Source organism: Adiantum capillus-veneris, chromosome 3 (genome assembly GCF_014529385.1).
Source record: "Adiantum capillus-veneris isolate H3 chromosome 3, ASM1452938v2, whole genome shotgun sequence".
NCBI lineage: Eukaryota > Viridiplantae > Streptophyta > Polypodiopsida > Polypodiales > Pteridaceae > Adiantum > Adiantum capillus-veneris.
Genome location: NC_140933.1, coordinates 42,276,470 through 42,300,606, shown reverse-complemented (window position 1 = coordinate 42,300,606; position 24,137 = coordinate 42,276,470). Strand labels below are relative to the sequence as shown.

Sequence of the window (24,137 nt, the reverse complement as noted above, 5' to 3'; positions counted from 1 at the left end):
GAGGACAGCAGGATCAGCTTTTTGGGCATCGAGGATGCGTTGGCGTAAAGTGCTGGTTGCTGTGGAGATAGCCGTGAGGGTGGGCATCCGACTGAGGGCATCTGGCATGACATTTGTGGTTCCTGGTTTGTGAATGATGTCGATGTCGTATTCTGCCAGTGTGTCTTGCCACCTAGCTTGCTTGGGAGTGATTTTGGGTTGTGTCTGGAAGTATTTGAGGGAGATGTTGTCTGTATAGACCTTTGTGTGTTTGTCTTGGACATAGTGTCGCCACTTTCGGAGGCAGTGGACGACAGCGAGCATTTCCTTCTCATGTGTAGTCCATCTTGTTTCCACATCGGTGAACTTGTGAGATTCGTATGCGATGGGCTGCTGTTCTTGCATGAGGACTCCACCGATGGCACCATCGGATGCATCTGTATGTACTTCAAATGGTTTGGTGAAGTCGGGCAGTCGGAGTACAGGGGTACTACACATGGCTATCTTCAGGTTCTCAAAGGCTTCTTCTTCTTTAGAGGTCCACTGAAAGGGTTTGTGACCTTTGGTTATCTCTGTAAGTGGCGCAGCAATCTTGCTGAAGTCGCGGATGAAACGGCGTGTGTACTGACAGAAGCCCACGAACTCTCGGACTTCTTTGATTGACGTTGGGGGAGCCCACTTGATGACGGCGTCGACTTTCTTGGGATCCACCATGATGCCTTCTGATGTGACAATGAACCCGAGGAACTCGATTTTCTGGACAGCGAACTCACACTTCTCCATCTTGGCATAAAGTTGTTGTTCCCGGAGGCGCTAGAGTACTGCGGCGACATGCTTCTGATGCTCTTCTAAGGTTTTGTTGTAAATGAGCAAATCATCGATGTAAGTGATTAGGTAGTCGTCAATCATGTCGCGGAAACTGTCATGGATGATTCTGCAGAAAGTATCCGGACCGCCGGTGAGACCGAACCCTAGGACCATCCATTCCCAGGAGCCGTAGCGTGTGCGGAAGGCCGTCTTCTGGATGTCTTTAGAGGCGATTCGGACTTGGTGATAACCTGAGCGGAGGTCGATGCGCGTGAAGTATTGGGCACCCTGTAGTCTGTCCAGAAGATCTTCCATGAGGGGGATTGGGTACCTGTTCTTGATAGTTATTTTGTTGAGGGCCCGATAATCCACGCATAGGCGCATTGAACCATCTTTCTTCTTGACGAACAGGACTGGGGCCCCAAAAGGAGAGCTGCTTGGTCGGATAAAACCTTGATCCTCCAATTCTTGGAGTTGCTTCTTGAGCTCTTTGAGCTCGGTGTCGTTCATGCGGTAGGGGGCCTTTGCCGGGGGTGTGCTTCCTGGGATGAGGTCAATTTCATGTTGAATTTGACGGGGAGGGGGTAGGCCGGGGGGAAGTTCTGGAGGCATGACATCCTTGTACTTCTGGAGGATGGGGGTCAGTGAGGGGTCACCTACTTTGGCCTGCTCGATGGTGATAGAGTTGAGCCTGGCGGTGGGCTGCTCCTTTGCTTGCATAATGCAGAGGTGAACCTGAGCTCCTTTCTTGAGAGCCCTCTCTGCTTGCTTTGCACTCATGAGGTTGAGTTTGGGGGACGAGTATTCTAGGAGTTTCTGTTTGCCTTTCATCGCTGCTAACTGCGCAGGGTCTTGGCGGTTGATGGGGGGGGCTTTGGTTTGCAGATGCGCCTGACAGGTGAATGCCTGCTGCGTTGTGAGTCTGGCGCCTTGTACTATCACTGCTTTGCCTTGATTATTTAGCAGTAATTGATCCACCTTCATGCCGAGGAGTGCAATGAGGTACTTGTCGTTGAAGGACAGACCAATGATGGCCTCAAAGTCGTCCATTGGGACCACTATGAAGTCAAGGCGACATGTGAATTCACCCATCTCGACCCTGACTTGGCGGGCTGCCTTTACGTTGCTATCCTTTCCTTGGGCAAACTTGACTGTAGTTTCATTGACGGTGGTGAGGCGTAGGCCCAGGCGAGCGGCACACTGCGGGGATAGAAAGTTGTGTGTAGCGCCTGAGTCTACCATGATCCATTGTTGCTGGGTCCCAATTGTTGTCTGGACATACAAGTTCTGAATGTCCGTGATAGCTACTACCATGCATTGAGGGTGGAGGGATACTACTCCAATCCGAAGTTGTTGGTCAGCACTCGGGTCAGCCGTTTCTTCTATTCTTCGTTGGGGGGGGAAGGGTGGTTCTTCGATTTGGATGGTGTTGGCTCTGCTAGAGGATGTTGAGGCATAATTGCGCTTGCGTACACAAGCATAGTAGGGACCATGAGCCCTCCTGCAGTCGCTGCCCCAGACGCGGTCAAGGTGCAGGTTGTTATTATTGCCATTGTAAGTCTGGGAGGCAAAACTGTTGGGTGTGGGGTTGTAGGAGTTGCTTGCAAAAACGCTGCGTGGGACTAAGGCGCCATTTCCGCGGCCTAGTCCCGGGTTGGAATTGGGTAGTGGGGGGCGGGTAACATTGCTTTTGTTATTATGTACAAATCCGCGGCCTTGCCCGGCGGGTGGGTTAGGCCAGTGGTTGGGTGCAAAATTGTTGGGGCGAGGGTTATTTGGAGGCAAACTTGGTGTGGGGTTTGCGTCACGGAGCTTTTCTGCCATGTTGGCGGCCACTTCCCAGGTGTTGGGGTTCTGTTTCTCTACCTCTCGACGGGCCCAGGGCTTAAGGCCGTACAGGAAACCATGTAGCCTGTCTGCTGTGTGCATCAATGGGAGTTGGAGCATGAGTCGCCGGTATTTGACAATGTAGTCTGATATGTGGCCGTCTTGGTGTAGATCGCGCCACGAATCCCTGACTTTGTTGCACTCATTCTCTGGGACAAAGTAGCTGAGCATGTCTCTTTGTAGGTCCTCCCAGTCCTCCCAGTGCTTTGATTGCTGTTCAGTGAGGAACCAGACATAGGCGTCGTCGGCTAGAAAGGTTTTGGCCACTTGCACATATCTGCGTCTGCCTATGTTGTTCCACTGCATGTAGTCTTCTACCTCGCTGAACCACTTGTTGAGTTCCAGTGAGGTGCGGTTGCCTTTGCATTTCTCTGGGGGACTGGGTTTGAATTTTCCCAGTCTGTTTTCGTCTTCTAGATGTCTGTCAGGGTTGTAGTAGCGTCTTTCACTTCGATCATCCTGGTAATCTTCGTCTTCGGGTCGCGGTCGTCTTTGTGTGTTACGCCGCGTGTTGACATTGCTGGGGCCTGGTTGGTCTTCGTATCGTTGGCCTAGCTGTGTTTGAATCAATTCGCCCAGGTTAGCCGACATCAAGTTGATCTGTTGTTCCACGGAGGCCATGATGCGGGTCTCCAGTCTTCTTTCTATTGTGTCTTGTGCATCTTGTCGTGTCTTCGTTTCCTTCTTCTTCTTCTTATTTAGATCAGGCTCGGTTCTGTATCCGTCATCATATTCTTGATCTCCAGCCATCTCTGTACTTTTGTGGCCGAAACCGAAAAGAAAAAACTCAAAAATGTCGAAAACTGAAAAACTGTGCGAAAACGGCTTGAAAACGTTGAAAAACTATGAAACAGTGCGAAACAGGGTCCAAAACGACGAAAACCGTGAAAAACGGCTCAAAAACGATGAAAACCGGTCCCAAACGGTGTAAGACGGGGCAAAACGAGGTAAAACGTTGAAAAACGATGGAGAACGCGTCAAAACGGATAAAACGGGCCAAGAATGCGGAGAACGCGGTGAAAACGGGGCGAAACGCGGGTCAAACGAGGCAAAACGGTGAAAAACTGTGGGGAACGTGGAGAAAACGCAAGGAACGGGGCAATCACGCAAGGGACGTGGTGAAACGGGGTAAAACGGGGCAACACGGACCGAGAACGCGGAGAAAACGTGGAAAAACGAGGCAGACGGGCCGAAAACGTGGTGACAACCACGGGCCGCGGGCCGACGTCGGGTCGGGGGGGACTCGAGCCGAAGCTCTGATACCAAGTGTGACGCCCTTGTTCGGGGCGTCGCAGAAACGGGGCCGCGCCGGCTCACCTGCGATGCAAACGGGATCTGCAGGCAAGCAAACGCACATACAAGAACGCAACTTAAAAACTGAACGCAAGAGGGACACGAGAGTGAGGGACGCGAACGAATGATCAATATCATAAGAAAGTGCCGAATACAAAAGACGCAAGTAATCACTTGAAAACGGGGCTGGCAAGTTGGGAGAAGTGGCACATACTTCCCTTATATGAGACCATTCTCCAACCCACCATGTCCCCGTTTCCCTCTCCTTTTGCATTTCCTTAGTTTTTTCACTCCAATCCCCAAGGCATCACCCAAGATACCCATTAAAACAAATGAGAAAAAGATTGTAAGGACATACATTTAGATTAAATGTTTTTTAAAGGTTGTCTTTTAAATGAAGCAGAATGTGACACATTGAGGGTCTCTCCTTCCTTAAAATTTTAAGCTGCTTCATATATAGTATAGATATGGCTTCACAATTCTTCTTAGATCCACGTCACATGAGGGCGACGGACGCAACCTATAAACGATCGAGTGTTGAGAAACCACTATATGTCCGTCACAGCAGTCACACAAGGTGGCCACGTTTTCAGTGAAACCTTACAAGTTTTGTACGCATCTGCACTCTAATTGGTTGTTGTGGAGGATGGGCGAGGCTGGGCAACATAGACCCCTCGAACACAGCTTGGTAGCACGTCCATGACATGGCTTCCAACTCACCAAAAGAGAAGCTTGTCCACCACTCCGTGTGATAGACATTGGAGAAGGCGAAATGCAGGATTGGTCTAGCTCAATGCCATGCATGACCGTTCGGATATGTCTAACAAAGGCTTTATTAGGCTACGTTTAGATTGCGCGCAAAGCTCAATTGCCGTCGTTTCAACTCCGCTTCGAGTTCACACAACAACTGGCTTCCTAAAAGATATATGGCTATGGTGATGCAGAGTGAGAGATCAAAGGGAAGCCCATGTTTGCTACTACAAAAGTAAGCGAAAAGAAGTTGTTTTAAGAGGGAGATATTGTCCGTTCACGTGGTAGGTTCCGACATAAAGAGTTGCTTCCTCAGTCAATCCTTGAATACTAACAAGGATGGATGCACTTGCAGCTGTTTCTCTTGCGAGCAATTTGAATACCCGCTTAGTTATACTTGTTGCTTGTGTATGGAGATCTTTTTCTTTTGGCTTGCCAGTGGCATATGCCTTAGTGTTTAGTGGCATATCCCTTAGTGTTTGGTTGGGTCTGTTTGGTTTGGAAATAAGGCAATGATGATTGTAAACTAGAAACCTTAAAATCATTGTTTGTTCTTTAATGCTAACTCTTGAGATTTAAAAAACCAAGACAATTCTTTCTACTTTTGCACTCATTTTCTTGACACCCCCTCTCTATCTCATTCTCTCTCACACACACTCACATTCACTAACACAACCTTAACAATACTATCCTTTATTTTTGGCAGGCCATCCTTAACAATACTCTCTCACACACACACACACACTCATATTCACTAACACATCCTTAACAATACTATCCTTTATTTTTGGGCAGATAATCTTGAATTTTTTACCATTACTTATGTTTGTTTTGGCTTGTCGGAGAAAGGGCTATGTGAGGGAATAAATTTTCGATTGCTAAGACCATTTTCATGATAAGATTGTGATGTGAGGCGTTGACACACATCCACATTTGGATCTATTGCAAGTTGGGTGAAAAACATGGCAATGATTCTTGCTAACTTCTTAGATTTTATAAGGAAGCATGTTGCACTCATGGGGGATTCATTAATACTAAGAAGGGGATGCCACCTACGTGCATCCCACTGGGTAAAACCCCCTTATATATGGTCCCTTATATGGTAGCCCAACCCCCTATCTACAGAGATTGAAATGCTTAGATAACCCCCTACATACGGATTCCAAAGTATTAACATGACCCCCTTCCTTATATGTACACAAAATTTTATAGCTTGGAAGAATTTTCAAGAACTTCATGAAATTGTTTTTTTTAGGGTTTCCATTGTACAAAGACCAAAGTCGAGGAATAAAAGCAACATCGTTGCCTCAGACAGTGAAGAAGTTTGAATGGAAAAAGTCGAGCAAAAGAGTAATGTTGCATTCTTGCTACAAAAGAGTCGACGGGGGCCTACTCTTCGTTCTTTCGTGAATCCACTATTTATCTACTAGCCATTACTGACAGGAATCCACTCTCTTCATTGTCGGATGCACGACGCCGCATAGGAAGAAGTGCAACAGAACTTGACATGCCAGGTGACAGAAAGAAAGACAATTTGTACAATGCTCCATCTTCAGACACCTCAACATGGAGCAGAATAGCAATGGCAAAGGTCAACAATTGGAATGCCCCTTCGTTGATGGTGTAGGAGGGACCATTCCTTGGAATCCCTATGACCAAAGGACGACCGATGGAGCCGGGAGTCCTATGGGAACAAGATTGCAAGGAATCAACCCCAAGCAGGCTGACGTGTCAGAATTCCTTGCAACTTCGATTCTGCGTGCTGAGTTGGAGGCAAGCAATCGTCATGCAGACTGTGTACATTCCCAGTGCTGAGTTGTCCAGCATCGAATGGTTGCAAGCTCAAATTCCGGCATGTAATAATGAGGCGATGGAGGGCGCAAATTACCCAAAAGAAGTTTTGGACAGATTCTCACATCCCACATTATGACTTAACTAAACACCATGAGCTTCTGTGAGGGAGGCACGGGATACCTAGCTAGGTACAATGGGGGGCAAGGGACCGCCGGCCTGATGTTTTGGACAGATTCTCACAATAATTCCCACATTATGACTTTAACTAAACATCATGACTAGCTTCTCTGAGGAAGGCACGGCATACCTAGCTAGGTACGATTGGGGGCCCCACCGAGCTGGCGGTCCCCTACCCCCAATCGTACCTAGCTAGGTATGAGATGCCTCCCTCACAGAAGCTCATGATGTTATGCATTGCATGAAAAACACTGAAAAAGGCTCCCTTTTCCTACATGAGAAAATGTCTAAATCTTCTTGTGACCATGGCCATTGGCTGCCCGTCCCCATGTGGTCACAATTATTAAAGGGCAAGAACACTAGAGGTCTTTTTTCTACACTAGAGGTCCTTTTTCAGGGGACAAACAATCTTGCCTGTCCATCTACTCTCACTAGCTCGCGCGACCCACCTACGGCGGGTCTCGCTCGCTCTTACCAATGGTACAATGGTAAGGCTTCTGCCGGTGCTTAAGCATTCCAACACTATCTACATAAGCCCTACATTGAGAGAGAGAGAGAGAGAGAGAGAGAGAGAGAGAGAGAGAGAGATCTAATATTATCCATGAAAGAGCGCAAATTAGAGCTCTCTCTCCCTCTCTCTCTCTCTCTCTCTCCATATTTATCCCATTCCTCAATAGAGGTATCCTCTCCCTCTCTCTCTATTTGATCTGTAGCCCATTTCAATGCATTCCAAGAGAAAAACTCCCTGACAGGAAGCTCCTCAAGCACTTTTTGTGCTTTATGAAGTGCACCACATCGGGCATACATGTCGACCAAGGCACTGGAGAGCACAACATTTTCTTTCAACCCCTGACTAACAATATCATCGCGAATTCTTTTGCCCATAACCGCATCCCAACCCATGCCTTCAAGATGCAAGCATATGTGATTGCATCTAGAGTGAAAACACTCGCTTCGCATCCGCTAAAAATAGCCCTGAGCTTCTTGGACCTGCCCAAGTTGGACATACCCCGCAATCAGTGCATTCCAATAGACGACATCCCGGACAGGAAGCTCCTCAAGCACTTTCAATGCTTTAGGAATTGCACCACATTTGACACACATGTCGACCAAGGCAATGCCAAACGTAGGTGATTGCATCTAGAGAGACAACCTCGCTTCACATTTGCTAAAAACTGCCCGGAGCTTCTTGGCCATGCCGAATTGGGCATATCCCGTAATCAATGCCTTCCAAGAGATAACATCCTGGACAGGAAGCTCTTAAAGCACTTTTTGTGTGCTTTATGAAGTGCACCACATTTGGCATACATGTCGACCAAGGGAGTGCCAAGTGTGCGATTGCATCTAGAGAAATACCCTTGTTTTGGATCCGCCGAAAACAGCTCGGAGCTTCTTGGCCCTGCCCAAGTTGGGCATCTCTTGCAATTAGTGCCTTCCAAGAGACAACATCCCGGATAGGAAGCTCCTTTTGTACTTTATGAAGTGCATCACATTTGGCGTACATGTTGACCAAGGCAGTGCCAAGCATATGTGATTGCATCTAGAGAGACACCCTCGCTTTGCATCCGCCTAAAATAGCCCAGAGCTTCTTGGCCCTACCCAAGTTCGGCATATCCCGCAATTAGTGCCTTCCAAGAGACGACAACCTAGCCAAGAAGCTCCTCAAGCACTTTTTGTGCTTTATGAAGTGCATCACATTTGACATACATGTCGACCACGGCAGTGCCAAGCATATGTGATTGCATATGGAGAGACACCCTCGCTTTGCATCTGCCAAAAACAGTCCACAGCTTCATGGCCCTGCCCAAGATGGGCATATCCCACAATCAATGCATTCACAGAGACGACATCCAAGATAGGAAGCTTCTCAAGCACTTTTTGTGCTTTATGAAGTGCACCACATTTGGCATACATGTCGACCAAGGCCCAAGCATGGCGTTTTCTTTCAACAACATCATTCTGAATTCTTTTGGCCATAGTAGCATCTTGGACATATCCCACAAAGTGCACTCCAAGAGACGACATCCCGGACAAGATTGTAAGTGTACGTGATTGCAGTTGGAGAGATTCCCCCCTCGCTCTGCATCTGCTAAAAATAGCCCAAAGCTTCCTCAACCTGACCCTTGTCTTTAAGATGCAAGCGTATGTAATTTCATATGAAGAGACATCCTCGCTTCGCATCCGCCAAAAACAGCCCATAGATTCTTGGCTCTATCCAAGTTGGGCACATCACACAAACAGTGCATTCCAAGAGATGAAATCTCAAACAGGAAGATCTTCAAGAACTTTTTCTGCTTTATGAAGTGCACCAGATCTGGCATACATGTCCAGCAAGGCAATGCCAAGCACGATGTTTTCTTTCAACAATTCATTGTGATTTCTTTTGCCCATATCAACATCTTGTGTAATGCCACATGCTCTCAAGGTGCGAGAGTACATGATTACATTTGGAGAGATGCCCTCTCTCTGCATCTTCTAAAAACAGCCCCAGAGCTTCCTGACCGTGACCCTTGCCTTCAAGATGCAAGAGTATGTTATTGCATCTAAAGTGAAAAGCCTCGCATCGCATCCACCAAAAACAGCCCAGAGATTCTTGGCCCTACCCAAGTTGGGCATATCCCGCAATCAGTGCATTTGAAGAGACGACATGAAGTTCCTCAAGCATTTTTTGTGCTTTATGAAGTGCACCATATTTGGCATACATGTCAACCAAAGCAGTGCCAAGCTTATTTGATTGCATCTGGAGAGACATCCTCGCTTCACACATGCGGAAAATAGCTTCTTGGCCCTGTCGAAGTTGGGCAAATCTCACAATCAATGCATTCCAAGAGACGACATCTTGGACAGGAAGTTCCGCGAGTACTTTTGTGCTTTATGAAGTGCACCACATCTGGCATACATGTCGCCCTAGACAATGCTAAGCACGACGTTTTCTATCAACAACCACTGACTAACAATATCATCGTGAATTCTTTTGGCCATATGAGCATCTTGGGCACCACCCACAATCAATGCATTCCAAGAGACAGCATCCTAAAAAGGATTGCAAGTGTACGTGATTGCATTTAGAGAGATTCCCTCACTCTACATCTGCTGAAAACAGCCTAGAGCTTCCTCACCTTGATACCTTCAAGATGCAAGTGTATGTGATTTCATTTGCATCTGCCAAAAACAGCCCAAAGCTTCTTGGCCCTGCCCAAGTTGGGCATATCCCACAATCAATGCATTCCAAGAGACGACATCCCATACAGGAAGACCCTTAAGCACTTTTTGTGCTTAGTGAAGTGCACCACATGATGAAGTGCACCACATGTGGCATACATGTCCAGCAGGCAAAGCCAAGCATGATGTTTTCTTTCAAGAACCATGCCTCTCTCTCTCTCTCTCTCTCTCTCTCTCTCTCTCTCTCTCTCTCTCTCTCTCACACACACACACACACACACAAAACACACGCTCATGTGTTTTGAGTATACATGTCATTTATGCATAAGGCCGGTATAACCACAGTAAGCCATGAATGCTATTACATTATAGTTCTCATGCCAGTGACTGATTGTTTACAAACATCCCTTGGTGGCTCAACCCATACATCTTGCTGGAGTGAAAAGCCTCGCTTCGCATCCGCCGAAAGCAAACCAGAGTTTCTTGGCCCTGGCCAAGTTGAACATATCCCACAATCAGCACATTCCAAGAGATGACATCCCGGACAGAAAGCTCCTCAAGCACTTTTTGCGCTTTATGAAGTGCACCACATTTGGCGTAAATGTCGACCAAGGCAGTGTCAAGCTTATGTAATCTCATCTGGAGAGACATCCTTGCTTCTCACCTACCGAAAACAACCCAAAGCTTCTTGGACCTCCCAAGTTGGGCATATCCCGCAATCAGTGCATTCCAAGAGACAACACCTCGGACAGGAAGCTACTCGAGTACTTTTTGTGCTTTATGAAATGCACCACATCTGGCATACATGTCGACCTAGACAGTGCCAAGCACAACGTTTTCTTTCAACAACCACTGGCTTACAATATCATTGTGAATCCTTTTGGCCACATCAGCATCTTGGGCACCACCCCCAATCAATGCATTAGATGACATCTCGGACAGAATTGCAAGTGTACATGATTGCATTAAGAGATGCCCTCACTTTGCATCTGTTGAAAACAGTCCAGAGCTTCCTCACCCTAATGCCTTCATGATGCAAGTGTATGTGATTGCATTTAGAGAGACATACTCGCTTTGCATCCGCCAAAAACAGCCCAGAGATTCTTGGCCCTTCCCAAGTTGGGCATATTTCACAATCAGTGCATTCAAAGAGACCACACCTCGAACAGGAGCTCCTCAAGCACTTCTGTACTTAAAGAAGTTCCCACATATGGCATACATGTACAGCAAGGTAGAGCCAAGCACAACGTTTTCTTTCAAGAACATAGAGGCAATGCCTGTCACTCCTGCAGTTCAAAGCACCCCACCTCTTGATCTGAGCTCATCTTGTCGAGATTGCGCAAGCATGCAAGCTGAGTCAATGTATGTGGTCCGCACATGAATGGAGCTACGTCCTAGGATCCCATTGGCAGATGTTCCATTGCATCTGGAGAGACACCTCGCTTTGCATCAACTGAAAACAACTCTCTTCCTAACTTGACCCTGTTGGACATATCTGCCAATCAACGCACTCCATGAGACAACGTTGCATCTAGAGAGACACCCCCACTTTGCATCAGCTGAAAACAGCCCATAGCATATGTGATTGCATCTAGACGACTTTGGTGAAAGGAACTCATAAAGTTGAAAGGCCCAGACAAAACGCCAGCTTCTAGGTGTTTAAGCTAATGAAAGGAGGCCATCAGACAACTACTACTTGACATTAATAAAGATGACTCGTGAAGCAGGTGGAGGGATTTTAGGGACAGTCATCCTGAGGACTCCATCCTGGCACACATTTGAGATGTTCTCCACATTTGCATTGCTAGCAAAGTGAATTTCCTCATGAATTTGAGAGTTTTCCGCTCCATCAATAAGTACTTCACCTTCACATCTGCTGCTTCTTCCTCCTCCTTCCGCTCCCTTGAGAGCAGGCATGCACCTCAGATGTTATCCACCTTTTCATTACTTGGCAAATTGCATTTCCTCATGTATTTGAGAGTTCTTTGCTCCAGCGATAAGTACTTCACCTTCACATCAGCTGGTTCCTCCTCATCCTTCTGCTCACATGAGAGCAGCAACACATTTCCACTCTCCACAGTCACCTTAATGTCTAAGGATTTGAGGCCAGCTATGAGTTGGGGTACTCATTCATGTCAACAACTATGCTAGCCATCACATTGCGCTCACGCAGGTAAGCTCGGGCAGGAGAGGGATCGGAACTACATATAGGCGACCATGCCTCACATGCTTGACAATAATGAAGTAATTCCCTTGCACTGTCTAGTATAGACAACTTATTGCAATCTTTTGTGCATACACTGTAAGAGACCATATCATCACATAATTACACACACATGGCTATAATTGCAAGGTCCACATGAGCGTAGGCCACATACAGAGTCTCTAAAATAATCTAGAGCTCTTCAAATTGCAAGTCAAGAATCTGGAAGCCCCAATCTATCGTCTAGAAATTTGGCAAAAAAATTTCTCAAAACTAATAGCATCGGCTCTTGTCATAACCTATCTTACCGAGTTTGGGTAAGCATGCAAACTTAATCATCAGAGGTGGTCAGCACATGAATGCAGCTACATCCGGCAATCCCATTGGTAAATGTTCCCTCAAAATGCTCTCTGTTATAAATCCAACCCTATCCTCCCAATTCTCTGGAGCTTTTTTCACTATATTACACATTGATCGGCAGTTCAGAGCACCCCACCTCTTGATCTGAGCTCATCTTGTCAAGATTGGGCAAGCATGCAAACTGAATCGATGGAGGTGGTCCGCACATGAATGTAGCTACGTCCTAGGACCCATTGGCAGATGTTCCATTGCATCTAGAGAGACACCTCGATTTGCATCAGCTGAAAACAACTCTCTTCTTGACCTGACCCTGCTGGACATATCTGCCAATCAATGCACTCCATCCGACAACGTTGCATCTAGAGAGACGCCCTCGCTTTGCAACAGCTGAAAACAGCCCAGACAACGTTGGTGAAAGGAACCCACAAAGTTGAAAGGCCTAGACAAACGCCATCTTCTAGGTGTTTGAGCTGATAAAAGGAGGCCGTCAGACAACTACTACTTGACACTGATAGAGATGACTCGTGGAGCAGGTGAAGGGATTTTAGGGGCAGTCATCATTGTGAGGACTCCATCCTGGCACACAGCTGAGATGTTCTCCACATTCGCACCACCTGGCAAAGTGAATTTCCTCATGAATTTGAGAGTTCTCCGCTTCATCGATAAGTACTTCACCTTCACATCTGCTGCTTCCTCCTCCTCCTTCCACTCCCTTGAGAGCAGGCATGCACCTGAGATGTTCTCCACATGTGCATTACTTGGAAAATTGAATTTCCTCACGTATTTGAGAGTTTTCCGCTCCAGCAATAAGTACTTCACCTTCACATCTGCTGGTTGCTCCTCGTCCTTCCGCTCCCACGAGAGTAGTAACAGATTTCCACTCTCCACAATCACCTTAATGTCTGAGGATTTGAGGCCAACAACTTCATGTCAACAACTCTGCTAGCCATCGCATTGCACTCACACAGGTAGGCTCAGGAAGGAGAGGGATCGGAACTACATATAGGTGGCCATGCCTTACATGCTTGACAATAATGAAGAAATCCCCTTGCACTGTATAGTATAGACAACTTATTACAATCTTTTGTGCATACAATGTAAGAGACCATATCATCACATAATTACACACACATGGCTATAATTGCGAGGTCCACATGAGCGTATGCCACATACAGAGTCTCTAATATAAGCTAGAGCTCTTCAAATTGCAAGTCAAGCATCTGGAAGCCCCAATATATCTCCCAAAAGTTTTGTCCTCTCAGATCTAATAGCATCGGCTCTTGTCGTAACCATCTTGTTGAGATTGGCTAAGCAACCAAACTGAATCATTGGAGGTGGTCCGCACATAATTGTAGCTACATCTGACAATCCATTGGCAAATGTTCCCTCAAAATGCTCTCTGTTACAAATCCAACACTATACTTCCAAATCTCTGGAGCTTTTCTCACAATACCACAGATTAAAGTTGTCATGCTTTGCTGCCCACTCATCTAGCTCCTCCCTCAACATTTTATCCTCCTCCGTTCTGTTCGCAAACAACAAATGCACTTCCATTTGGTTGTCGAGGTTCTTCAATATGGCTCTTATGAGCAGGTACATGGGGGCAATGCCTATCGCTCCTGCCACCATTGCACATTTCCTCATATAGGAGGGTTTCCCTTCAATATGGTATTGCACACGCCCCATGTATTCATCAATGTGTCCCAATGGCCCCTTCACATCCACAGCACCTACCCCCACTTCAAATGAATACAAATGCTGAATCATGCAGCTGCCATCTGGAAACTTGGAATAAACTACCTTGAAGCACACCTTGATCATCAATTAAAATTACCCCACTTCTTCATCTGAGCTCTTCATTGGAGCTGTGAAGTTTGGTGGAGGGAGGGCAGGTGTCGTCGTCGAGGAGATGAGCTTTGCCGATGAGGGAGGACGATTTTTCATCGTCGGAGAGATGAGCTTTGATGATCCTGCGAGGAGAGAAGGGAGCTATTGGAGGTGCGAACTCGGATAGAAGAGGAGACATCCGCATTAGAGCTGTGAAGAAAGTGAGGGGTTTTTGGGTGGGGTTGATGAGCTGTACCATGGTGGCATAGGGAAAGAGGGGGTGACCTTCTCCATGTGGGGTGGGCAAGCAGCAACATTGATAGCGAGGAAGATGGTGCAGAGGCTCCGCCGTAGTGACAAAAAAGCACGGAACCGTTGAACTTTGAATCCTCTCTCTCTCTCTCTCTCTCTCTCTCTCTCTCTCTCTCTCTCTCTCTCTCTCTCGGAACGTAGCCTTCATTTCGCAGCTTATGCCATGTGGAAAGGGAACTCCCCTCCACCATATTATGTTAAATAGATTTCCTGAGCGGAATATTTGACCCCAATGGTTGGATATTCGACAGCTCAGCATTTGAGTGCAACACTTGAGCTGCAGTCTGCTAAGAAGAGCTTGATATCTCAGCATCTAGGTAGAAAAACAAGATCCTCAGCTTGCTTCAGAAATGGCCCCTCCCCTAGACTCTTGGCGGCTTAGAAAGGATTTCCAGTGTCCTCTCTCCACTAAAAATGCTCCCTGGTGTAGGGTTCCCCTGTGCTTCCTCCCCTATAGGGTTTCCGGCCTCCATTGGTCGCCATGCGGGTCACGTTTTTCAAGGGAAAGGACAGTGGAATTAAGTTCTTTTCCTACACCATCTTCAGCCATAAAGCGTGAGTGTATTGAGAGTGTGATTCAAGAGCGTCAGCATCCGCGTCATCCCTAGGGCTCATTGTAAAAGACTCAATAAATTCTGACCTGGTGTATTTGAACTTCAGCTTCTGTTGCTTCAATTAACAAAATACACAAAATGAAGTTTAAATAACAAAGTTTGAAGAGGCCAGAATTCTTTTTTCTTGAACTAAGGTGCAATGAATAAATGTAATTCTCAAGCTTCCATGACTAACAACAGGTAGGTCTCATAAATTACAAGAACAATCTCTTTGCAACTCATAAACATATATCATCAATGACCCAATACACAATTGCCAGTACTGTCATATATTACAGGAGCAATTAATGTGGAATTCTCCTATGCAACGACAACTGTAAATACTGAATATGATCTCTCTCCAATTTCCTCCAACAACAAACTGAAAGATCTCCCATATAGACAAGAAACTTTTAATTATGCCATTATACACCACTAAAACCTCCCTTATGGAATGATTTTCTTGCACCGCATCTTATCGACCCAATGTAGTATTGATGTTTCTGTATTGCAGAATCCCAGAAAGCCCAATTCCTTGGCTTTGTTTGGATTAGAAATCATGGGTGCAGGTGTATTTAATGTAAAATCCACAACCCACCAATTGCCAACATCATCCAATTTGGTTGGTACCAAATCATGCTCTTCCACCATTGCATCCCAAACAGGGCCCTTATTTTTCATCACCTCTTTCATACTAATGGGCTGCCCATTGTAGGGCGCAACCTCAAGCCCGAACTTGCCAGCCAAAAGGTGCCACACGCGCTTGTAGTTGAAAACATCACCATTTGAGACATTGAAGGCCTGATTCTTGCCATTCGGATCGAGGCATGCCCAGAGTTCTTGTTCGGCGATGAGCTCTGCATCAGATGCATCCCCAAATTGCTCCCATGTAGCTCTGTTTCCAGGATAGCGGAATGGCAAACCTTCGCGCTTACAAATTGCTGCATACACAGCAAGACCCCCAAGAATATTCATCAAACTCCATGGAGAGAACCCCAAAATAGCATTCGGGCGATGTACCGACCATGTCAAGCCTTCTTTCTTCTTCACAGTCTTAAAGAGAATATCCTCTAGAGTGTAGTAGAAATTTGGGACAGGCAAGCGCGGCATATCCTCCTTGAAAGGTGGCTCATGGGCAGGAATCTTGCCTGCCAAAGCAAAAGGACCAAGATAGTGCTTACCACCGGTTTGCAAGACAATGTGTTGCAATCTGGGTGCATTCGGCAGCAATGCGTCCAAAACATTCTGGAACATTTTTCCATTGTCGTGGCAATTTCTCTCTTCAGTACTTCTGTTTACCCAGACCACCCAGAAAAGGTGAGTGACATCCCTCAAAGGTGTAATCTTTTCCTGAGTATCAGCCTCGTTTAGTACATCGCACTGAATGTACTCAATAGGAGCGTCTGCAAACCACCTCGGCTGAGGCCTACGGCCACTCCATACACTTTCCATGGTCCACCAGGTGCGTCAGACCTGCGTAGAATCTTTGCAAGGCTGGTTCCAACAATTCCTGTTATCCCAATCACAAGAGCAACTTTTGGACGTCCATTATCTCGTATCTCACCTTGGCTCTGTAGATCAGTGGTACAGATTAAATGTCGAACATAAAATTCTTTCACAGACAAAAAAATTTCAGGTTTGCAAAAACTTTTCTGATGGTAAATTGATCACATAGTACCAAATGCCCAAAAACTTAGAACTCCTCGTAAAGAACCATCTAATTCAAAACAAAATAGTTGTCTACTTGCAATGAGCATTGACAATGATGCTCATGAGCTTCAAAGGCCACATATGCAGCAGAAATTGCCGGCAAAATTGGCTTTGCAGAAAACTTCATATGCTTCATAGAACCACAGGGCCGCAATTCTTGTCAACACACACATAAATTGCATCCGAGCTTTGAATACAAAAAATATACTGTTCATGAAGAATGCAATGACAGAGTCAATCCAATGCTTGCAGGAACCAAACACCTGACATCTTTGAACAAAAGCCTTTCTAACTTCTATTTGTAGTCTCTGACAAACATACATTGTTATGCTTGGTTATATGAAGATGCATCAACCGTGTCATTAAAATCCGTTCCTAGAGTTTCATAATTAGACTTATACAGACCGATTCCAGTGTACAAAGAGTTTAAGCACCATCTTGTCACCGCCAACACAAGCACAAAATATCTCTCCAATTGGCGCATCCATAGAATTTAGCACAAACAAGTACCGAGAAGAAAGTAACGCACCTCATCAAAGCCAATCCTACCAGTCCACCATGAATACCAGCCGCCCATTTTCCACGCACATTGTCTAAATTAAACAGGAAAAGAAGATAGAAGCCGAGCTTACAAAAGGCTGAAGATTGGGATTTGAAACCCTAAAGCTAGAAGCCCAGAACATCCATCATGAGCTAACTCTTTCAGCTCCACAGTACACGCCACACGCACGCACGCACAGAACAAACAAACAAAAGAACAACGAAGGAGATGCATAAGCTTACCTTAGAGCAGCTCGTGGTACGATTCTACGCTTCAAGGATCAAACATACAAGCACACACAGTCAAGAGACAGAGAGAGATGGATAGCCTGCTGGGATGAAAGCACAACACGCATGCCTGTTGGAGGATCAATGATCCAACGGCTGCGAGCTAGGAGAAAGAAGAACAACTAGAGCGTGAGCGTGCTATGAGAAAGGAGCCACACCGGCCGACAACAAAAAGTGCTGGCCACATCAGCCTGTGCACATGCGCTTTCCTGTTGTGCTCGTGCTATGCATGGAAACGAAGCAATGCTGCAGCAGAAGCGAGCTGGAGGAAGCTGTACCTACTACATACACATGAAAAGGTCAGAAAGTTTTGGCATCTGGCTTCACAATTTTTCTTAGGCCCATGTCACATGAGGGTGGGGGACGCAGCCTACAAACGACCGAGTGCTGAGAAAACACTATATGTCCGTCACAGCAATCACACAAGGTGGCCACGTTTTCAGTGAAACCTAACAAGTTCTGTACGCATCTGCACTCTAATCGGTTGTTGTGGAGGATGGGCGAGGCTGGGCAGCATAGACCCCTCGAACACAAAGCTTGGTAGCACGTCCATGACATGGCTTCCAGCTCACCAAAAGAGAAGCTTGTCCACCACTCCCTATGATAGACATTGGGGAAGGCGAAATGCAAGATTGGTCCAGCTCAATGCCATGCATGACCGTCCGGATATGTCTGACAAAGGCTTTATTAGGCTACGTTCAGATTGCACGCAAAGTTCAATTGTCGTCGTTTCAACTGAGTGCTGAGAAAACACTATATGTCCGTCACAGCAATCACACAAGGTGACCACGTTTTCAGTGAAACCTTACAAGTTCTGTACGCATCTGCACTCTAATCGGTTGTTGTGGAGGATGGGCGAGGCTGGGCAGCATAGACCCCTCGAACACAAAGCTTGGTAGCACGTCCATGACATGGCTTCCAGCTCACCAAAAGAGAAGCTTGTCCACCACTCCCTATGATAGACATTGGGGAAGGCGAAATGCAAGATTGGTCTAGCTCAATGCCATGCATGACCGTCCGGATATGTCTGACAAAGGCTTTATTAGGCTACGTTCAGATTGCACACAAAGTTCAATTGTCATCGTTTCAACTGCGCTTCGAGTTCACACAACAACTGGCTTCCTAAAAAATATATGGCTATGGTGATGCAGAGTGAGAGATCAAAGGGAAGCCTATGTTTGCTACTACAAAAGTAGTGAAAAGAAGTTGTTTTGAGAGGGAGATATTGTCCGTTCATGTGGTGGGTTCGTACATAAAGAGTTGCTTCCTCAATCAATCCTTGAATGCTAACATGGATGGATGCACCTGCAACTGTTTCTCTTGCGAGCAATTTGAATACCCGCTTAGTTATACTTGTTGCTTGCCTTAGTGTTTGGTTGGGTCTGTTTAGCTTGGAAATAAGGCAATGATGATTGTAAGTAGAAACCTTAAAATCATTGTTTGTCTTTAATGCTAAATCTTGAAATTAAAAAAACCAAGACAATTCTTTTTACTTTTGCACTCATTTTTTGACACCCCCTCTCTATCCTGTTCTCTCTCACACACACTCACATTCACTAACACAGCCTTAACAATACTATCCTTTATTTTTGGCATGCCATCCTTAACAATATACTCTCTCACACACTCATTGTCATAAAATCTAATATCTAACCAACCCAAATGATTTTCTCATATTAAATTGATCACTTAATGTGGGAGAATAAAAGGGAACAAGTGTTAAGATATAGATATGTGCTTATAGATCTATCTCAACACGGGGCCAATGGTAAAGGGGCCCAAATGAGAGATGGTCTATCAAAGAGCAAAGCTAACTAATGGAGCACAAGATCTTATGGTTAGCTTCATTGAAGACCTCCAATAATGTGTGTAAAAGTCCTTTGACCTTAGGTAAGCTAGGGCTGAGAGCTTGAGGCGGGAACCCAGCCCAAGCTCGAGGTGCTTGTCGTGCTTGAGGTGCTTGATTAAGGTGCTTGAGATGCTTGACCTACTACATGCTTGAGGTGCTTGACTTGCTACTTGATTAAGGTGCTCAAGGTGCTTTGACATGCTTGCCTGAGATGCTTGTGGGAACACCCCTAGTTCAAGTGCATTGTCATGCTTGATGACTAAGGTGCTTGAGCACCAAAAGTCAAAAGTATCCCTACAAGAGGGGAGGCGAGCCCTTTTCCTAGGGGATAGAGAGAGAACACACACTCACACACACAAGGAAGGCCCAAGCTTGAAGAGGCAGCAGGGACACATGTCAGGCCCCTACCTATGTTACCTTCATGAGATGCCTGAAGCCTATTGGTTGGCCACCCAAGGGGTCCAATAGTAATTTAGGAGATTTAATTAATTGATTTAGCATTTATCAAGCCCTCTCTCTCAAAGGGGAAAGGGGGACACTTGTCTCAAGGCTACCCCTACTGCTTGTAATGCCTCCTGCTTATGATTGGCTAGGCCTGGAGGGGTCCAATGAGCTTCAAGCATGAGCTACAAGGGGGGGTCGACCCAAGCAAGCTAGGGGGTTTCTTAGGGGGTATACTCACCCACACACACTCACAAACACTCTCATTGTGTGCTATGCAAAGTTCAAGAGCTCCCTCTCCAAGCAAGTAGAGGTTGAGAGCCTACATCAACACTCTTGGCTATGGAGTGCAAATCCAACCAAGAGCCATGCTTCAATGCTTAAGCTTGCCATCTCCTTCTTCTTCATTACTATGCTATTATGTATGCTAGCAACAAGAGTTATGATAAGTGAGAAACTAATTCTTTCTCCTACGAAATGTTTCTTCTTCCTCTTCCCTACCCTCATTCCCTGCTAGCTCTCTCCACCTTCGAAGGTGTTTGAGGTCTTGGGACTGAGGCTTGGGATAGCTAAAACTTTCTTCAAGTTTATGTTATGTTTGTGATGCATGAAGCCTCCCATCTTCATTGCATCACCTAGGTCACAAGGAACACAAAGACTGTATTGTAACAAGTCTCTCCCTTAAGGGAGAAATCATAATACAAATGCCTATTGGAGGGGGGACCGGCTCCACATAAATTCGGTCCTCAACTGTTGTCGTGTTCTCTAAATTCTCTCTCTTGCAAAATTATTGTTCATGCCAAGTTAACTAATTGCTATGATTATGTTGCTATCTTCAATTATGTTCACCCGTTATGCTCACAAAATTATTTCTCAAAAGTACTCTCATTAATTTTCGCTACTCTCAAGTTAAATAGGCCAATTCCATTACACTCATATTCACTAACACATCCTTAGCAATACTATCCTTTATTTTTGGGCAGATAATCATTGTTTACCATTACTTATGTTTGTTTTGTCTTATTGGAGAAAGGGCTATGTGAGGGAATAAATTTTCATTCGCTAAGACCATTTTTTGTGATAAGATGGTGGTGTGAGGCTGGGGGCAGTACAGGAGAATTGCTAAGAAAATGCAATAGAGCAGCAGGAGTCTTGAGTCTTAAAGTGGGGGGAAGAAGCCAGATACTTCAAGAACTCCATCCTGCATTGGTCCCACTGGCTCTCCAAAGTTGTAGATCCGCCACAAACTCCCTATTGGATTGAGACAGCCAGGAAGCTGAAGAATAAGGGTCTGAACCGGATTGAGCACTTCTGCGACAGTGGCAACAAGAGTTGGAAAACCATTGACCTTATGGTTTCCCAATACCAACTTAATAGCTTGGAGGTCTTGCTTGTCCACAAAGTGATGAAAGAGCTTGACAATCTAGTGATGCCAATCTGTGATTCGGAGTTGGACTGGAATGCCTGGAAATGGCCCGGAAGCAGTCTATTGTGGAAACCCCATATTAAAAGCATTTATCAGACAATGATGCAAAAGAAGAATTGGTCTAGCCCCCTTAACAAGCTATGGAAAAAGCAATGGCCGGAGGAAAGGTGGGAGTATGTAATGGAGAACATTTGGAAGCCAAAGGTTTCGCAACACATGAAGGTTTTCTTATGGAAGGTTGTTTGGGGTGCTTTACCGACGGAGGTGAAGATTCAGGAGAGAGGGATTGGGTAGATCGATGCTTGGGGTGCAGGTTAGCTAGTGAAGATCTGGCCCACCTATTCATGGACTGCCCAGCTATAAAAGGCCTCCCAGGGAAAGTATGCAAGTGGGTCCAGAGAACATGGAAAATTAGTTTTTCCAAGACTGACCTATGCCTTGGAGGGAAAAATTCAGGTAGTCATGCACTCCTCATCAGCACTCAGATCGTCAGATACTTCTTCTTTCATAATGGAACCGCCGTGTTTTTTAAGGAGGATTTGAGGTGGCAAGCATTGCAAAAATTATACAAGAAAGCAAAGTGCTAATATGGGCACTTCGGTGCAAGCAGCACTCGGAGGATTGGTCTAGGACTACTTGTGCCTTGTTGTCAGCAGATGGAATGCCTAGGATGGGGGCAAATCTTGGCCATCGGTAAATAAAAGATATCAGAATGAGGCGGGGTGGTAGGGGGTGCTGCCCTGATAGCCATTGTAATTGTGATCCCTGGATGTTGTCATGGCTTAACATGAGCATGACAAAATCTTGTAATTTTTTGGGCTGCTCAATATAATCCACTCACAATTGTGAGTTTTGCTATAAAAAAAAAAAGAGATTGTGATGTGAGGTGTTGACACACATCCACGTATAGATCTATTGCAGTTGGGTGGAAAACATGGCAACGATTCTTGCTAACTTCTTAAACTTTATAAGGAGGTATGTTGCACTCACAGGGGATTCATTAATACTAAGAAGGGGATGCCACCTGTGTGCATCCCACTAGGTAAAACTCCCTTATATATGGTCCCTTATATGGTAGCCTAACCCCCTATGTACGGAGATTGAAATGCTTAGATAACCCCGTACATACGGATTCCAAAGTATTAACATGACCCCCTTCCTTATATGTACACAAAAATTTTATAGCTTAGAAGAATTTTCAAGAACTTCATGAAATTGTTTTTTTTTAGGGTTTCCCTTGTACAAAGACCAAAGTTTCTAATTTATATGCATCACCTACCTTGTAGGATTCCCACACATGATTTAAGGCTTGGTCATCAAAGAGGATACTCAACTCTTTGGACTAGAATACTTTACAAAATCAAAAGTGCTTTAACTTAAAGTAAATATATAAATGACCATAACATTAAAGTGCTTTAACTTAAAGTAAATATATAAATGACCATAACATTTGACCACTTCAAATCTCAAGTTACATTTTTTTTTGTGTGCAAAACTCACAATTGTGAGTGAACTATATTGATCAGCCCAAAAAATTACAAGGTCTTGTCATACTCGTGTTGAGCCATGACGTCATCCAAGGACCATAATTACATCGGTTATCAGGGCAGCCACCCCTACCAACCCGCCCCCTTATCCTTAATACACAAAGTCCATTATCATGTTCTTCTTAGATCTTTTAATTACCAATGGCCAAGATTTTCCCCCGTCCTAGGCAAATCTCAAGTTACATCTTAAAAATAACCATAGGTGAACCATACATGTCAAAGTTAAATACATATGAGATATATAAAAGACAACTTTATAACTCAATTCCACTATATAGGTGAAACATAAATGTCAAAGTTAGAGATTACATTAGATTTATCTGTAATATTTAGCACATACATGCAACATCTCTCTCTCTCTCTCTCTCTCTCTCTCTCACACACACACACACACACACACACACACACACAACTTAAGAACGAGTACCATGGCTTCTAATCTGGATAGAAACTCAAAGTGTATATATAGTCAATTTTTTGAACCAAATGCACTTATATAGAGTTGTATCATCCTACTCAAAGAGACAAACTCCTAAAACTAAAAACATCTCTAAATAATGCTTGCAAAATTCATACTTATTGGGGTTTTATTTAATGGGGTTTTTTGCATCATTAACCTAGGGGATTCAGGAACCAACATCTTAAATAAAAAGGTGCACCCCAGTCAAGAATGCACCACAATCACTGGCTCAAGGCAAGACTACCAAAAAGGAGTATGCATCATAGATATATGGAGAGAGGCTTTAACTTCATGTTTGCTAAACGTATCCCCAAGATTCTTGGCCGTGGCCCTTGCCTTGTCCATGTCCACACTTAAAATCTTCTCTAATCAATAAACTTTAAGCAACCACATCCCATATATGAAGTGTCATAAATTTATCATTCTGTAAAGCCTAAAGTACTCAATTAAGCAACATATTATTAATTTATACATCCCCCCCCCCCCCCCCCCAAATGTACGGTATGTGTATGAAAGTTTTGGGGGATACCCCTATTGTATATGCTTATGCACACTTATCAAAATCCCCCCCTATTTGTACACTCACGTGGTACCATACGAAACACACTAGCGAATCCCCCATGGTTGCACTGTTGTCTCTCCTTTGTTTACAGTCTCGGTCTCCGCAAGAGTTGCCTTAGCTAAGGATGATAACCTTTCCCTACCTGAGCATTGATAAGAAGCTCTTACGAG

The 24,137-nt window shown here is 45.2% G+C and overlaps 1 protein-coding gene and 2 pseudogenes across 2 annotated transcripts; 1 reads left to right on the top strand and 2 right to left on the bottom strand.

Moving 5' to 3' along the window:
* Window positions 1-792: 792 nt before the first annotated feature.
* On the bottom strand, window positions 793-3,423 carry LOC147460810 (uncharacterized). The gene has a single exon (XM_086504183.1). The coding sequence runs from the start codon at window positions 3,421-3,423 to the stop codon at window positions 793-795; it is 2,631 nt and encodes an 876-aa protein (XP_086360309.1).
* A 6,622-nt stretch (window positions 3,424-10,045) lies between these two features.
* Window positions 10,046-10,904, top strand: LOC147460809 (uncharacterized; annotated as a pseudogene).
* A 4,453-nt stretch (window positions 10,905-15,357) lies between these two features.
* Window positions 15,358-17,798, bottom strand: LOC147460808 ((S)-8-oxocitronellyl enol synthase ISY1 pseudogene; annotated as a pseudogene). The gene is made up of 3 exons (XR_015187529.1): window positions 17,638-17,798; window positions 17,384-17,447; window positions 15,358-16,715 (listed from the first exon to the last, which is right to left on the bottom strand). The product of XR_015187529.1 is annotated as a (S)-8-oxocitronellyl enol synthase ISY1 pseudogene (transcript).
* Window positions 17,799-24,137: the final 6,339 nt, after the last annotated feature.